At 40.6% G+C, this 18226-nt stretch overlaps 1 protein-coding gene across 2 annotated transcripts in view; it reads right to left on the reverse strand.

Moving 5' to 3' along the window:
• Pcsk5 (proprotein convertase subtilisin/kexin type 5) overlaps positions 1-18226 on the reverse strand; it is a 449712-nt gene that overhangs the window by 118683 nt on the left and 312803 nt on the right. For both annotated transcript variants that reach the window (XM_046459433.2, XM_046459431.2), the window contains exon 21: positions 4836-4938. In XM_046459433.2, coding sequence (XP_046315389.1) covers positions 4836-4938 — 103 coding nt within the window. The remainder of the gene's footprint in view (positions 1-4835; positions 4939-18226) is intronic.

Here is an 18226-nt window from a genome sequence, read left to right on the forward strand (position 1 = left end):
ATCCCTATAAGAAAATCTGCAGAAGAGCTTTCTGAGGATTTGAATAAAGGAAGCTACTCCATGCTTTGCTGAAAAGGAAAAAAAAAAAGGCAAATGAAATCTAGGGGTTCATTTTCATGCTAAATCTTTTCAGTTCAGAAGGATGTGAAACACATCATTATTGTGTTCTTTTTAGGAAGAGATGATAACTTGGTTTTGGGGAAGTCATTTCCCTTGGGAGAGGTAATTTGATTTAATAGGGACCATTTAAACCTCACCAGACAGAGGAGGAAGCAGAAGGCACAACCTTCCCTTTTTATTAGGAAAGGGGACTTCTGATTTGATTTTAAGAAACTTTCAAGCACATAATTGTGTGTCAAGCCACCCCCTCCTCCTGCACCCTGAGGAAAGCAAAAGCAACATACCCAATGTTTGTGAAAGCATGATTCTTTCTAAAGATAAAGATAAGGAAATCAGACATGCTTAAGTGAAGGCAATGAATTATATCACTGTCCTTCACTCTCCATCCTGCTCAAGAAAAATTGCTCAGAAACTTGAAGAGAAGTCCCATTTCAAATAGCCACAGTTGTCTACAGAAAAGTAGACAAAGTAGAAAGTCCTCACTTGGCTCTATGAAAGAAGAAAATGTGTTTGATGAAACTTTTCTTTAGTATCAAGGTATGTCTGGGACCACCAGTTATCTAATGCATGAAATCCAAAGACATTCTGATAAGCTGATCTCTACAGAAGAACTTCTCCCCACAACTTATGCATGATCTTGACCTTCTCATAGACAGGACCTGTTCCAGGTCCAACAGATCTAATAGCAAGGAGGAAGAAGGTAGAACCAAGAGCTAATGAGCTGGGACAGATGATCTCAGCATTGGAGCTGAGTATTCCAGAAACCCCCAGGTTGTGTGCCTGTGTGCACGTGTGATGTGAACTGTAACAGTGGAGATGGCAAATCAGAATTTGTGCTGATTGTTGATTTGGCCTAATTAAAGCCATGACAAAGGCACTTAATGTGACTTCTTGGTGCTTTAATGGTCTAACGGAATGAAATTTGAGAAAAAAAAATTTTTTTCTTCTGCATTCATTGAAGCAGATCAAATAAAAATATTTAAGTCTGGATAAGAACAGAGGTAACTTTCAAATGTTTTTAGTTTATTCATTGACTCCTTCAGGAATGGGCTTAGAAATGAACATGGGCCATATGGCCACAGCATTTCAGATGTTTGCATGGTAAATACAATGGCAAAGGGGGCACTTGATTCCTTCATGTTTTCAGTTGTCTTCAAGGAATTAAACCCAAAGGTTTATAGACATGCAAAGGGAAACTACAGGGTGCAGAAACAACTTCTCTAATTGGATTTCCTGTAAAACCACGTTAGGGTTGAATTCTTTTAGTTAAATTCTTTTGTTTATTAAAATTTTATTATAGAGTAATTTAAACATATATAAAGGCACACACACACACACACACACTATATATAAAAGTAAACCTCCTACCAGCCAATACATTCATCACTCAGTACAAATGCTTCAGCAGTCATCAAGGCCTGGCCAATCTTATTTCATCTCTCTCTCCACCAATTTACTTCACTTGCATGTGGTTTTGAAGCAGACCTTCAAGACAAATGTTAACATTCCTCTCCCAGATGAAAACTCTTTGAAGATTATCTTTATTTTACCAGTACTAGAGCTATCCAAAGGCTTCAGAACAAGAAGAAACTTATAACAACTATCTCGGGTATTTTGTTTGTCTCCTCTCGCTCCCAACACAGATCTGTTTTCTGCATTTCTCTGTCCTTTGCCTAGAAGTGAGCCCACTTCATACAGCATCCTAAGCTCAATTTTCCTCACAGATAAGCTGTATTTCTCATTGGCCTCCAGTTAGTTTCAGATAAGGAGAAACATTCACAGGAGATCTGAGGTTCAAAGGAGAGAGATTGAGGGAGATTATTCTCTACCCGTAACTCTGCTTCCTTCTTCCACAGCTGGGCAGAGGCTGTGTTCTCTATAGTTCCACTTTTTCTAGGGTGTCCCTTCTTCTACCTGTGCAACTCTTGTGTCAGATATAGGGTGTTAAAGTTTCACCACCACTATTGCTTGTCCTTGAGTACTTTCCCCTCCTTTACCTGTGACCTAAAGGGCAGGGAGACTCACTACAGGATCCCTGGACTCTTCATTTATCTCAGGTTGGATATAAAGCAGCAGGTTATTTTTGTTGTTTCTTTTTGCAGTCCTGGATTGAATCCAGGAGCTTGTACCTTGGATTGTACCACTGAGCTACATCTCCACCTCTTTTTATCTTTTATTTTGAGATAGGATTTCATAAACTTGCTGAGTCTAGCCTCAAATTTGTGATCCTCCTGCCTCGGTCTCCTGAGTTGCAGGGATTATGAGTGTGCAACCTCATGCCCAGCTAAGCAGGTGCTTTTTTCTAGTCTTTAATGGACCTGATTTCATTTTATATGGTTTTAATGTGTTCTCAAAAGTTATGTGTTGGAAACTGAATTCACAATGCAACAGTGTTGGGAAGTGGGGTTTAATAAGCAATAACTATAGGTTGCAAGGAATCTGGCCCCACGCAAGGATTAATGCTGTCATCATGGGGGTGGGATAGTTAGGAAAGAAAATCTGCCTTCCCCTTGCTCTCTCATTCTTGCTCTCTTTTCCTTCCACCACCTGTTATGGCATGACCCAGCCGCAAAGGCTTTACCAGGTGCTGGTGCCATGAACTTGGACTTCCTAGCCTCCAGAATAGTCAGCCAAACTTCTGTTCATAATTACTCAGTCCCAAGTATTCTGTTGCAGCAGCACAAAGTGAATGAGGACTAATCTTCAGAAAACACTTAAGGAAAACACTTTTCTGCTCTTTCCAGAACACACAAGCCAACATCATCATTTTCCAAGATGTTTGCTTTCTTTTCACCTTCTCAGCCTCCTTCAAGGAAAATAAGAAAAGGAGTCAGGTAGCTCATTGCCATGCTATGGTGCCCTTCCTTGGACATATTTAACTGACATCAAAGAAGAGAAATGGGGCTGGGGGATGGCATGCTCAGAGGGATGAGAAGAAAATTGTTCCTGGGGGGAAAAAGATTTTCTTAAGAAGATATCCTGGTTCAAGGTCCATGCACTTGCTTTTATTTCTTCAAAAGCTAGATCACAGGATACTTCACAAATGGAACGACTGAAGTAACCCAGCATGTTTACCTCTGATCTAGTCCCAATGGACTCAGATTCTTAAAATGACCATGTATAATGGTAGATTTTTTTTTCTCACTTCTCATTTCTGGTGAGCCAGGGATAATCAGCACTGTGCACTGGATGATGGGCGGTCTTATCGAGCAATGCTAAAATGTTCTTCCAGTTCAAAAGATGTCCAAACATGCAATGGGATTTGATGCTGCTGTAGTCAGGAGTAAGAAGAGAAAGAGAACCTCATCTTGATAATATTATCTCCATCTTAAAGTATGCTTTGAAATTTCTTTGAAGAAAATGCTATGTTTAGAAGTCTAGTTTTCTTAAAGAGATACTTGAAAATGTCCTAATGGTTATCATTGAGAATTCTTTTTTTGATTTTGTAATTTTTTAATGATATTGGGGATTTAGCCACTGAGCTACATCCTTAGTCTTTTTTATTTTTTGATTTTGAGACAGGGTCATGTTAAGTTGCCCAGGTTGGCCTCCAACTTGCAATCCTTCTGCCTCAGGCTCCAGAGTCACTGGGATTATAGGAATGTGCCACAGCACCCAACTATCACTGAGAATTCTTAAAACTGTTATTTTATCTTTGTCTTTCTCCTTCCTTCTCTTCTTCCTTCTTTTTTTTTACTCATTGTTTTCCTTTCTTCCTTCCTCTTTCTGAGGAAGATATTTGAAGAGCCAAACAAACCTAAGATATTGATTATTGATTATAGATTCAATAAAGCACACACCTTTGACTACTGTGGGGGAATAGCGGGGCACCTACACCACAGCTTCTGCTCTCAAAGATGTTACAGTCATGAAGATTAATCAGGAGAACATGACTGGTATAGGGAGTGTCCATTCTAGAGACACAAAGCACCTGCCAGTGGAACAGCCCCTTCCTGCTGGTCTGGGAAGACACCCTGCTTCCTCCACAGACAGCTGGCAATGATGGGCTACTCATTCCAACATGGCAGCCAACAACCACCAAGTGCTGGGATCAGAGGAGCACCGACCAAAACCACAGAAGTTTCCAACTCTCTTTGTTAGAATGCCACTCACATGCTTGATAGGCCCTCATTCACTCAATTATCAAACATTTATTAGGTGCCTGTTGTTTTCCTAGCACTCTGACTGGAACTGGAGATACAAAAGGGAGGATCTCAAGGAGCAAACGGTTTAACACAGAGATGTAAGCAAATGTCTTCAACAGGTGCCTGGTGGGAAGCTTATATAGAGCAAAGAGGCATAGACAGAGAAGGTTAATTCTACTCAAAAGGGTCTGAAATGCTGAGGCATTTCATAGGACAGTTCACTCTTGAATTGACTCTAGAAATGAGTAGATATTTGGCCAGAAGATGGAAGTGATGGTTGAGGGATGAAATTCCAGTCATGAAAGATGGCTCTGAAGCCACCGTCTTCATCATTGAAGAAGCCTTCGTAGTGCCCAGGGAACTGGTCCTTGCACAGGGTATTGGGCATCATGGAGAAAGGATAGTACAGACGTGGGTTGTGGCCAGACCAAGGAAAATATCTGTGTCATGGGAACAAGTTGGTCCTGTTTCCCGCAGATCCCTGGGGTGCTGCTGAGCTCGTTAGCACCTCCTTTTCCCACCCTGCATCCTGTGACCTTCCACACCCAGAAGATACCGAAGGCTACTCACCTTGTGAGGGGGCAGCTGGTGCAGTCCTCCTGGGTTGGCCCCCGGCACTTGGCACATGAAGCATCGCAGACTTGGCAGCCACCATGTTCATCGATATATTCTCCTGAGGAATAAAACCTAGTTGTTTACTTCATTACTACATGGCAAGTCTGCCTGGGCTGTCCATCCAAAAACAGCCAGATTTATATGTGTTTGCCTGAAAGCAATGAAGATAATACAGAGAGAAAGGGCCTGAATGATTGCAGTGGGCAGTCCTAAATCCTGACCTCACAATTATAATTGCTCCTTTCCCAGTGTCCTCAGAAGTTGGAACCTTAAAAAATTAATGAGACAACAACATGATTTTAGATCCAGTCACCATTTGTTATAGATATTATGCACAGGGGAGACCAAGGGGATGTTTTCCACCAGACCCCCTTCCTGAGCTTCTGTTGAATTTACTATTAAAAGCAGAGGCTTCAGGACCCTAGAAATCTCAGTTATAGCTGTGCTTCAAGTAAAGCAACATTCAAGATCCAGTTACATCCTGTCAAACCACCCTGGAAAGGGACGGATTATAGTTACTGGTCAAGAATGGCAGTTGAGTCTTGGTGGAAATTTGGCAGATAGGAGCTATGTTTTACCCCCAAAAAGAGTAACAATGAAGAGAGAGCCAGAGAATTCTTCCTTTCATTGGAAAGTTTATCTTTCCCAAGGAAAAACATATATGAGGCCCTGCCACTGAAGGGAATCTAGCCTCACGAATTTCTTTTGAACATTTAGAAAATTACTCCAATGGCACAGGTGGTGGAGAGGCCAGCCCCATCAAAACTGAGCCTTTACTTATTGAGTTCAACCCTCCCATCCACACCATACTCATCTTCCCCTGCCATTGTCTGAGGGAAAAAAAAAAATCAACAGGCTTCTCTAGTCAAATCCAAAGAGTCACTTTTTTTTTTTTTTTCCAGTTTGGAAACAGAGCATACTCAGAAAACACAGTTGCAGATTTTGGCACGGTCATAACCTTTACTCAGTCCCACACCATCTCCAATTTTGACAGCTCTGTAAGCATTGAACATTGTCAGTTTGGGGTCCAGCTGGTGTGGTGTGGTAGGACAGCCCACCCAGGGTTTAATCAAGCTGTGTCACTGATACTCTAAGATTTGCTGCCTGATTTGCATTGAGAAAAGCCCTGGAGAGCTAGACTCGACCAGCGAGGGATGGAGGGAAATCCACCCCCCCCCAACCTTTTATCCATGGCTCTACTGAAGTGTACAGTTAGGAAAGGAAGACCTTATGTTATGGTTTAGATATGCGGTGTCCCTCAAAAGCTCATATGTGAGGCAATGCAAGAAATTTCAGAGGTGAAATAATTAGATTATGAGAGTTATAACCTCATCAGTGAATTAATCCCTTTGAATGCATTAACTGGGTAGTAACTATAGGCAGGGAGGATGTGTCCGGGGGAAGTGGGTCACTGGGGGTATGCCCTTGGGTACATATTTTGTCCCTGGTGAGTAGAACTCTCTCTCTGCTTCCTAATTGCCATGTCCTGAGCTACTTTCCTCCTGCATAGCCCTTCTGCTATGACATTCTGCCTCATCTTGGGCCCAGAGCTGTGGATTTGGCCGTCTAGAGACTGAGACCTCTGAAACCATGAGCCAAAATAAACTTTTCCTTCTAAATTGTTTTGGTTGGGTCTTTTGGTCCCAGCAACTAAAAGCTGGTTAAAACACTGTATATACATAAATCTTCTACCTGCTGGAATTAAACCACAAAGGCAGAAATGAAGAGATTGCTGAGTTTGCCCAAACATACCAGAAAAAGCCCTTCACGTAAAGTTATCCCATTGGTTTTGCTAACTGAAGGTGAAAAGACATGTTTACAGTGATGCAAACACCTAATAGCAGTATACCCTTCTCCCTCTTCTCTCTTTCCTCCTCTCCCTTCCCATCTACCTCACTCTCCTCCGTTTTTTCTTCTTCCTCCTTCTTCTTCTGGACTGGGAATTGAACCCAGGGCACTCTACCACTGAGCTATGTCCCCAGCTCTTTTTAATTTTTAATTTTGAGGCATCTTCTCACTAAGTTGTAGAAGCTGGCCTTCAATTTGAGATTCTCCTGCCTCAAACTCCTAAATAGCTTGGGTTACATGTATGTGCCACCAAACCCAGCTCTCCTAAGTCTTCTAATTGTTACAGTGTAGTCCAGGAATCTGATAGATAGCTTTTAGAATGAGATTGTAGTTCTTAGGAATAAAGACTTAGGCTCCAAAGAGTAAGTACCTATCAGGAACAAAGAACATCGTAATGCAGGTTGGTTACTGCCCAAGGTGCCTGCCTGCTCAAATGATCCAGTGCAACTGAATTCTGGCCCACATTTTTCTCACCATGACATGCATTTTGGGGTTGGCTGCCTCCGACTCTATAGAGGATACCTTTTACTGACTTACGTAACATGTCGAATGGACTAGTTGCCTTCTTGGTGATTAGCAGTTCCAAGGCAGGAAAAAGCTGAGATTACTGTCTAGTAGGAATGGAGATTTCAAGTCGAGACTGCTTTGCTTAATATAAGCCTCAATATATGCAGTCTTCTTTTACTTGTTCAGGCTCCCCTACTCTACCTCCTATTTATTGCCCCTTCTTTAATCTCTTCCACTGTTTCTGTAGGAGGCACAGCCAACTGATCAGTCCAGGAATAAGCAAAATTAAGAGCAAAGAATCCAGGGTAGACCTGGAGTAAGAAGAAGTAGATCTTGCCTACAGGGGCCAACATATAATAATTTGTTTACAGAGTTAGAGTTGCTTATGCATCTTTCAGATGCTGAATGGCACAGGAATGGGAGAAGGTCACAGAGACTTTAAAGCCCGAAAGTATATCCCAGGGAAATATGGGCTCATAGAGAGCACAGCGAGTCCATTCATTCATTCTGTGGATGATTTTTGAACATCTATATGCCTGCCAGGTACCAGGTGAGACTTAGAGACATAAATTCAAAAGGCGCTGCTCTTAAGAGAAGAATCTTTGAGTTGGGGTTTTAAAAATTTTTCGAGAAGGATGATTTATAAGGAACTAGTTATAATCCAAATGCTAACCTTCTCACATAGTCTAAGGAGTAAGAACGGCAAGGATACACTCAGAACACTGCTAGACTTTTGTAGACCTAGAGGCAGAGAGGATGACTTCACGTTGCATTAGTGTCTACAGGAACTGACACAGTGTTTTGATCCTTCCAGCTCCTCCTGTTTATCCCCATTATTCCCCATGATGTAGTAGATCCAGTTCTAGGATGGGATTTAAATGAAAAACACCTTATTCTGCTAAATCAAAAGCTGTGTGGATGGTTCTGAGAGCTGTACCATCCACACCCAAAGCCTTTTTTATGATCACAGATGAAGCATTGCTAGGTCATGCAAGGGTTATCAAGAAATTACTGTGAAAATTTTAAATTCTCTTTTTACCTCTTCATTGGCTTCATAAGCCATAGGGTGACATTAATACTTTGGCTGTGTATTTTCTTGGAATCCAAGAAATGCTCAACTATGATGTCCTTTATTGGCACTCACAAAGTTCCGCCTTGGATATAATGACCATTAAGAATTGCCCATCTGCAAAATAGACCCTGCAAACACAACCTTTCTTCCCCATATTTTTATTGGTACATTATAATTATAAGTAATGATGGGATTTGCTGCTGTATATTTGTGCATGCACATGATATAACAGTATAATTTTGCCAGTATCAATTTCCCCTGTTACTCTCCTCTCTCTGGTTCTTTTCCTCTACTGGTTTCCCTTCCATTCTCATGGGACCCCGCCCCTCTGCCATGACCACCTTTCTTTTTTTTTTTTTTCCTTTTCTTTCTACCTCTCACCTATGAGAAAAAACATTTGACTTTTAATCTTCTAAATTTGGCATATTTTGCTTAACATAATCGTCTCCAGTTCCATCCATTTTCCTGCAAATAGCATGATTTCATTCTTCTTTGTGACTGAATAAAAGTGTGAAAGTGTTTCTTCCTTTTGTTTTCCTCCACATCCTCTCCAGCATTTATTACTATTTGTATACTTGATGACTGTCATTCTAACTGGAATGAGAAGAAATCTGTATAGTTTTTTTTTTTTGTTGTTGTTGTTGTTTGTTTTTTAGTGGTTTTGGTTTGTGTTTCCCTAATTTCTGAAGACATTGAATATTTTTTCATATATTTCAAATATGAGCCCCTTTTGCCCCACTAGGATTCTGCATTGTCTTGGGTGGCTCCCATGACTGCATGGCCACCCTTTAAGTCACTTCTTTTTTTGTGTGTGGGGGGTGATACCAGGGATTGAACTCAGGGGCACTCAAGCACTGAGCCACATCCCCAGCCCTATTTTGTATTTCATTTAAAGACAGGGTTTCACTGAGTTGCTTAGCGCCTCACTTTTGCAGAGGCTGGCTTTGAATTCCAGATGTCCTGCCTCAGCCTCCCGAGCTGCTAAGGTTAGAGATGTGCACTACGGTGCTTGGCTTGATTCACCTCTTTAGAGCTCTCCACTGCATTCTTAGGTTCAACTATCCCCAAATACTTGTCCTACAGTTCTTTCTCATTTCCTCCTAATTTGCTGGTACACTGAGTTTTCTCAGCTTTCTTTTTCTCAAAGTCAAAATTTCCCTCTTTCTTCTTTCTCCTTGACTGTTCACTTATCTCCTGTCTGTGAAGAAGCTGACTCTCTCCTGCCCATCCTCAACTGTCCATCTAATGATATTCATCTTCTTCCCTCAGGACATTTCTCCTCCAATCCCTCTCTTTAGTCTCTTCTTCACATGTCCCATTGTTGTCAAATCTATAAAATCGGCACCCTAATTTAGAACCTTCCCAAGCCCTGTCCCTCCCTGATAATTGACCCTTAAAACTTGTCTTTCCTCCTGCTACTTGGAAACAAAATGAAGACTTCTTGACCTTGGAGCTTACATAAGAGAGTCAGCAAAGGACAGCTAAATGGTTCCCCTCTCTCCAGTCTACATGCCTCTCCACTTTAGAGCAAGCTCTGGCTTTAGAACAGATGAGAATAGCCGGACCTGCCCCTATTCTCCTTTTTATGTAGACATCCAATTAGTCACATAAACAACTGGTCCAGTCCTCATGGGTACAAGTTTTCCACTGTGCATTTGGAACAGAGGAAGTCAGATTACAAGGACATAGGGAAGTTGCTTTTTTTTTGGTTGTTGGAACAGCAGATTCTTGTCATCTGTCTTCATTGCACAATGAAGTTGAATGTTTATGACAGGCGTGATATACAAAATTCTTAGAAAAAGTTACTTTTACCAAAGACCTCAGAAGCCCATGTTTTGTTCTCCACCTCATCCCACAAGCTCTTCTTTCTGGCATCTTCATCCGTTATTATTATGTCCAACTCATCTTTGTCCTGGGATCAAAAATTTTCCATTCTCCTTTCAGTTCCTTTTTCATCCTGTCCTATAATATTTCTAAGGACACTGAGGAAGTAGGGTCACACGGGGAGGAATGCTACTTGAAAATTGAAGACACAGCTTAACAATTACAATTAATACTTCTAAATTTAAAAAAAAAACATACAAGGAAGTGGCTTGCCGTGCTGTTCCATCTCTTGATAACATTGCAGAATGTTATCGACAAGTCTGGGTTACAAATCAACCCCACAAACTGGCCAGCATAGATGGATGAGTGTTACACACATCACCCCAGTTACCAAGCATGACTGAGATGTCATGATATTCTTCAGGTTTTATATGGCCAGAAAGGTTTTATTTCTCCTGAAGAGATGCATGCTGTCTTTTATGCCTCATAATACTTCTTTATTGATTAGAGCCAAATTATTGTAGAATTTATACAAATGAATGTATACTCTAATAAATTAACAAATGCATAAGTAGATAGATTATGATGTGAGTTTAGGACAACCATTTTTCCAGGTAATTAGTAAGAAACAGTGGGAAGAAACAGTTGATGGAATTCAACTGCTGGTTCCTTGATCTGGTTATTTCATTGAGCAACCTTGGGTACTGAATTATCTGTAGATCTCTGTGTGAGGACTACTTAGGTGCCTTATCACACAGATGCCAGGAATCATAGTGTGACTTCACTGAATAATTCTACAATCACAAGTACTAATTAAATAATACTATCTCTTTCTTGGAGGCCACTACGTAGCTTTCTTCCTATGATACCATAATATGAATACATTTTGTGAAAAAAAATGCATACATTTATTATTTTCCACTAGCTGTAATAAATGCTGAACAACAATCTCAACTAATTATATGCTAATGAAATAAGTCAGTTTTTAAAGCCTCATTAAGTGTGAAGTTTTATAGCAAGTCTCAAAATGTGAGGCCATCAACTGAAACTGTACCATTTTTATTTTAGAGTCTATACAATTATACAGGCTTTTAAAAAAGGAAACTCTAACACATGGCGAACCTCAAAGACATTATGTTAAGTGAAATAAGCCAATCACAAAAGGATAAATATTTCATGAGGTCCCTGGAGTAGCAAGGTCAAAGCAAAATGGTGGTTTCCAGGGATTAGGGAGAGGAGGGAAATGGGCGATTATTGTCTTCTGGACACAGAGTTTCAGTTAGGAAAAATGAAAATGTTCTGAAGACAGATGATGTTGGTGGCTATACAACAGTGTAAGTGCCCTTAATGCCATGGAATTATTTATATTTAAATGGTAAATAATACGTTATGTATATTTTACTACATTTTTAAAATAAAAAGTCTGCCTAATGAGTTAGTTCCTTAACAGGACAATACTTAATATTAGGGAAAAAAAAAGAGAGAACCTCAAAATTTTCTGCATATTGGGGACAGGTACAAGAACTCAATCATCTCGGGTGCCAGTCTATTGCAGTCTTGGGAGAGCCCCTGTGATGATGAGGATAAATGGATACATGGAAAAAACTGTCATCCAAAGACATTTGGCAGATAGACAGCTCTGTGTTTTCCTTTCCTCGGGATCTATTAGAGGCAAAATGAACAGATAGCTAGAAGCAGAATTCTAGGAGAGTCTCCTATCTCTAGCCTGGACGTGTCCAGGGACCCCTACTCTGCTAGCCCATTGTGTCAACACCTTGCCTTTACACTCTTCACGTGGCCTTTTCTGATTGACAAGACTTATTCTTCCTGGTCCCATTGCTTTTTTCATCCCCAGGCACTGGCAAGGACCTGTGTGGTTTGTGCAGACACTCTTTGTGTTACTCTGGAACCCTCAGAGGTTGGCACTTCTGCAAAAAAAGATGGATTGTAAACTGGGGTCTAATGCTCATGCACATATTTAGTTTCCTTCAGCTTACATGCTGTTCAAAGAGAAGAATTAAGACATGACCCCTCTAGTTTCCATTATTTGGGCTTTGACCCCCATAAGGTAACTAAAAAAATATATCCAACGTGAAGTCTTGGGCAACCTACTTGAATATGGTGGTGAGGTAGCAACTACACAAGCTCTGATTTATTGATACTTAACACATTACAAGTGCTATACATTATAATAGTCAATCCAGATAATAACCTCTTTTATAAGAGAAATATAAGACTTGGGGTGATTAAAAATCTTGTAAAAATTTATTTAGCTAGGCAAGGGAAAGATTTGATCCCCGGCCAGGTGTGTCTGAGCCTGACCCCATGCTCTTTCTATAATATTGCCCTGCTATGGACCCAATTCCCCTTTCAATGTTCCAAATAGCTTTGCTATTTATTAAAAAAAAAGGGGGGGGGGACTGAGTATATGCTTCACCTAAACCTCTTGGTGAGGTAACAGTATTAAAAAGGAATTCACTGTGAAAATAAATGGACTTTGAGCAGACATGTTGCACAAATCAGATTTACTTGATGATTTAATATACCCTCAAAATCTATTTTCTCTGATAAAATGAGCACTATTTATTAAAAGGCAATTTTATGTATCAAATAAACTGAGTTTTACAAGCAGTTTGTTCCACCTATTAGGTGAAAATCTCCTAAGAGGGACCCAAAGTATTTTTTTAAATTAATGAAATAAATTGGTTAGCTCTGTGGACAGGGATTTTCTATACTGCTTAACTGCTGTCTAAAAACAAAATATATCAGGGCTTCAGAAATAGCTTACAACCAGAATTATGGTAACATCCCTCTGACCCCAAATTTATTTGAAAGTCTAGTATATATGGAGATTCTTATATATAATTTCTTTAATTAAGAGAATTTGGCATGGCATACATATTCGTGAAGGGTTACTCTTGGTTCTAGTGTGAAGATGTTAGACTCAAAAAGGCACAAGGAGACAAATATTGCATGATCTCACTTATATGTAGAATGTTAAGAAGTTAAATTCATAGAAGTGAAAAGAAATATTGGTTACCTGGCTGGAGGTGGGGACACGGGGAGATGTTGCTCAGGAGGAATGAGTCCAAGGGCTCTATTGTATGACTTGGTGACTAAGGTTAATAATCATGTCTTGTGCACTTGAAAATCCCTAAGAGAATAAATTCTAAGTGTTCTCCCCACAAAATATGTTAGGTAGCTCCATTTATCCATTCCACAATGTGTATATATTTCAAAATATCATGCTGTACCCTCCCCCAATACACACAATTTTTGTAAATTAAGAAAAAAAGGCACTGAAGAGTTGACTGCAAGATCAGACCCATGAGGAGAAAAGGCATGTGTGTGGTTATCTTATCTGCAATTTAAACAAAAGAAATTTACAAACTCTATCAATAAAACTGGGCATAAGGAAGACCATGGAGACATTCTGGTAAGCAGGATATGGTTGATGGAAACCCGTTTATTGCCGATCGCAGGTGTGTAAAATTTCTTGACAGTCTATTTAGTGGGCCTTCTTACAACTCATCAGGGTTAACATTTCCCTCTGGAGGAGGGAAAGACACAGTTTTTGATGAATTGACTATAAAAAGATATCTGGGTTTTAATGCACCGTGATGGAAGTAAGGAACTGTCATTTTATTTTGTTTTATGAATTATTATTTTTTCTGGTACTGGAGGTTGAATTTTACATTTTACATTTTACCAATGATCTACATCCCCAGCCCTTTTTAGTCTTAATTTTGAGACAAGTTCCCCCCAGACTGGTCTGGAACTTGTGATCCTCCTGTCTCAGCCTCCCGATTACATGGGTGCACTATTGCATACAGCTAAGGGACTGTCATTTGAGAGAATAATTAACTCATTTTCCATTTGGAGAGCATTGCTGACTGCCAAACAGAGGTCACCCCTGGGAGACACTTTCTGAGGAAGTGAATGACTCAAGAGGGCTGAGGTCCCAGAGGTGGACCTCTCAGAGAGAGATGCAAGCTGGGGGATGGCTATTGAACAGTGCTTCGGAGTCACCCCATGAGGGAGCGTGGTGCCATCAGGCCTTAAGGAGTGAGCCATTTCTTTTCTCTTTGGAGTGATTAAGATGGCAGGTGAAACTATCAAGGTGGCTATTGGAGCCTTCCCAACACTTTGGAACAGGGTGCTGGCATATAGATGCTTAAAGTCCCAAGTTCTTCCCTCACTACCAAAAAGAAAAAAAAAAAAGAAAAAAGAAATAAAGAAAAACAGTTCTTCCCTTAATAAGCTTAATGAAATCAAAATGTTCCCTTATGGACTAAGTCCTGAAATACCCTGATGAGACTTCTTATCATCATTCACTTTCATTTCAATAGTGACTCAAAGCACCTTGCTAATGGCTGTCAAACTTTCTCTGAAACCCCTTCAAAGTAGGACTCAGTCACTTTCCCTGCTCCACTGCCCCATGGGAAGGAATATCCTTAGGTTCCCCTCATTCTCTTCCTCTGTATCAGCATAGAAAGTGCTGACTTCATCTTTCCTCTCCCACGCTCCCAGAGTTTTTCCTCACGCCCTGCCTCCATGTGCTTGAACATTTCAGGCTAATTAAGAGAAGAGAAACCCCTGGAAAGAGGAGGTATTGCTCCAAGTCCTAGGGCTCTAGCTGCACCTGGCTCATTCCAACTTTGCTAATTGACAATTGAGTCTTTAATTGGGTCATCATTAGCACAGTCCAGCCACTGGCTATGGATGGTACCTTCTAAAACATCTGCTGGTTTGTCTAGTGACAGGTCTGTATGCAGCATGATGCCCAGAATACCTCAGTTCCTTGTTGACTGAGGAAGCATTTTCATTAGACAGACTTCCTTATGTTTCTTTGGGAGTGGCCAAACTCTCCTTTTAAAAAACCTGTGGTGTGTGGATAAAGGAAAATGAAGTCTGTCATAGTAGGAAATATTATGTTGGGTAAATGCACAAAATTTGGAGTCAGTCCCACCTGGGGTTGATTTTTGGATCCCTTTTCCAGCTGTCTGAAATTAATCAAATGCATATTTCCTTGACATTCCTCTTGTGTAAAATGTGGATAACAACCTTTTTCTCATAGGATGTGGTGGGAATAAAATAAAACAGACCTACAGCACCTCTCAAAGTGGATGGCAAAATGTTAGTTATAATTATCAGGTACTTCAATTATGTTACACAATTAAGTCTCTGCTAATAATGTAGGATAGATAGCAACTATCAGCTTCATTGGCCAAATAAGGAATTTAAATATCAGAATGTTAACTCGCTGAACATCATTCAAATGCTGGTCAGATTGGATTCCAAACTATGCTTTTTCTCCCACTCCTGAGGGGATGTGAAGAATGTATTGGCTGCCTATGTGGGTGGCAATGAGGCAACTAAAATTAATGACCCTGTGGACAGAGAACAATGACCTCTCAAAGCAACTGAGCTACAAGATGCAACCTACACAAGTTATTTTTTATTATTAGCAGTCCCTTAGAGAGAGCCTCTCTCTAGTAGAGCAAAACTAGCTTTTTCTGAACTTGGTTGTGGAAAATTCCAGAGCCATGGTTGTGCCCTTCTCAGGCTGCTGAGGTTAAATTCTGTCAGTAATGGGTGCAGCTCTGTTAGATGGGGCTTCTTCCCGTTACGGTGTTATCACATCAGGTTCAGAACTTGGAATTCCTGGTGCCACTGTAGAGTGACCACTGTTCTTGGACCAGCTGATCTTGAAGTGAACTAGCAGGTATAAGGGCAAATTGTACAGTTCTCTATCTCAATGGTGAAGGAGGATAGAAACTGGTGAGCATGAAAGTGAGGGCAGTGTGTGTGTAGGTGTGTGAGCAGGTGTGTGCATGTGTGTGTGCTGTGTGAGGGAGCTTAGGGATGGGGGAGGTAGTATTGTGGGGTAGGAGACCTCAGAATCCTTGGGAGTCAGAGAGAGAGTCTCAGGTGTTTATTTGCCTACCAATGTCTCTACGCATGGCTTGCATCCTATCAGAGTTTAATACTGTCCAGAGTCTGTTCTCTGGGACTAGAACCTTGTGTGGCCCCACTATCTAAAGAGAATGCCACTTCTCTTCTTCAGGCTTCCTCTCCTGTGCACTGTGTGCTCAGGTGACCATGAGCTGCCCGCTTCTGACTCAAAGAATCATGCCTTCTCCTGAGAGGAGACAGATTAAGTAGTTGTATCTGGAGCCAGATATCCTCCATATGGATTCCATCCCTGAATTGGCAAGATATATAATCTTGGACAAGTTATGTAATCTGTCTGAGTCTCAGTCAACTTCTCTGTAAAATGGAAATATTCACATTTTCATCATGAAAAGGTCAGAGGATTAAATTAGTAACACATGAAATGTACTTTGAAGGATCCTAGTGCACCAGTAAGTGCTCAATAAACAAACTACTCCAAGGAGCACCAACAGGTCCCTCAGAGAAGCAATTTGGAGGTGAAAAGACATTTAGAAGGTGAAAAGACATCTCAACTTGCTTCTTATTGTCTGGTGGCTTTGCAGATAATTAACCTTACTTCAGCTTCACAAAATAAGGTTAATTGCTCCAAACTTTGTAGTTCCTCATTCATTTTCTGCCTATATCAGACAGTATTCTTTTTTTTATGCTATGGTTGATTTAGAAGTGCATGAATAAGTATATATAAAATATCTAGAAAAAATTCCTTTTTCCACAGCTATTTAAGGGCCTCTTATGTAAATGGGTTCCAATTTTTAAAATTAACTTTAAATTAAATTTTATTAACTTTCAGCAACTCAACAGGCATGGTCTTATTTGATTAACACCAAAGTTCTGGTCAAAAAGATGACAGCCTTCACCCTTTCACCCCCACACTCCAAATTGCACAATACTAGGGCTATTAACTTGCTAAAAAATTGTGGGCACCCCCAACCAATATTTGATAGAAAGACAGGTTAGCCATTCCTCTATTGTCAAATATCCCTTTTGTCTTATAGAGAAATATTTTAAGAAAAACATAGAATTGTGACTTTTTATCTTCATTCAAACCCTGTGGTCAGGAATTGTTCATGAGGTAATTTGTATAAGCTCAATATAAATCCAAGGGATTGATTCTTTTCTTTCTCCTCCTTTGCCTTCTTTTAGGTACCAGGGATTAAATTCAGGGACGCTTAACCACTGAGCAACATCCCCAACCCTTTTTATTTTTTATTTTGAGGCAGGGTTTTGCTAAGTTGCTTAGGGTCTTGCTAAGTTGCTGAGGCTGACTTTGAACTTGTGATCTTCCTGACTCGGCCTCCCAGCCACTGGGATTGCAGGTGTGTGCCACCATGCCCAGCCAAGGGATTGTTTCTTAGATATTAATCCAACAAGAGAATTCAGGACTCATCAAAACATTTCAGAGTGGTGTGGCTCAACGCTCTCTTGCTCTTTGATCCTTTCCCTTAATGTCTTGATATCTCTTTTATATGTTCTACCTGTATCACTCCACCATCTAGATTGTAAAGAACCTTGTTCCAAGAGTGAAATTTAACTTCTGCATTCCTCCATCAGATAGAGCTGAGAACTTGCCTTCCCAGCCCAGTCATGCAGAGACATAGAGGGAACAGAGTAAGTTCTTATAAAAAAAAAAAAAAAAAAAAACCTCCTCCTCCTCATCATAAAATAACCCACAGATCTAGAAAGTCTACATGAGCCTTTGTAACAATTCAGTCCCTTTGATAGGAGAGTCAACCTGGCAGGAAGATAGTCAAGTCAATATTTGAGGTGCAAACTTTCCTCCTTTGGGTCTGACTTCCACTCTCTTCATCACTAAGTTTACCCCAAAGAGACCCTCAGTATCTCCTCTGGGGACCACGGAAACTTCCTGAAAAAGTTATATACTATCCACTTGAGGTCAACTAGTCTGAATGCATTCAGAGTCCAGCTGATGGCTTAGGTCTGCAGCCACCAGGCAGGGAGTCAGGGCCCTGTGTCCAGAGCTGAGGAAGCCTGCTGTTGCCTGGAAATTGGGTTCTCATGATTCCTCCCTCTGGCAGAACTGGTGGATCAGGCCCTCCTCCCCTTCTGAAACTCCCTCTGGCTGCTGTCTGACCTGCTTTGACTCCTTTTTGCTTTCAAGACCTCTCTTGATATTCATCTT

This window comes from Marmota monax, unplaced genomic scaffold, assembly GCF_021218885.2.
Source record: "Marmota monax isolate L192 unplaced genomic scaffold, Marmota_monax_Labrador192_F-V1.1 WCK01_AAM20220418_F8-fsc00059, whole genome shotgun sequence".
NCBI classification, from domain to species: domain Eukaryota; kingdom Metazoa; phylum Chordata; class Mammalia; order Rodentia; family Sciuridae; genus Marmota; species Marmota monax.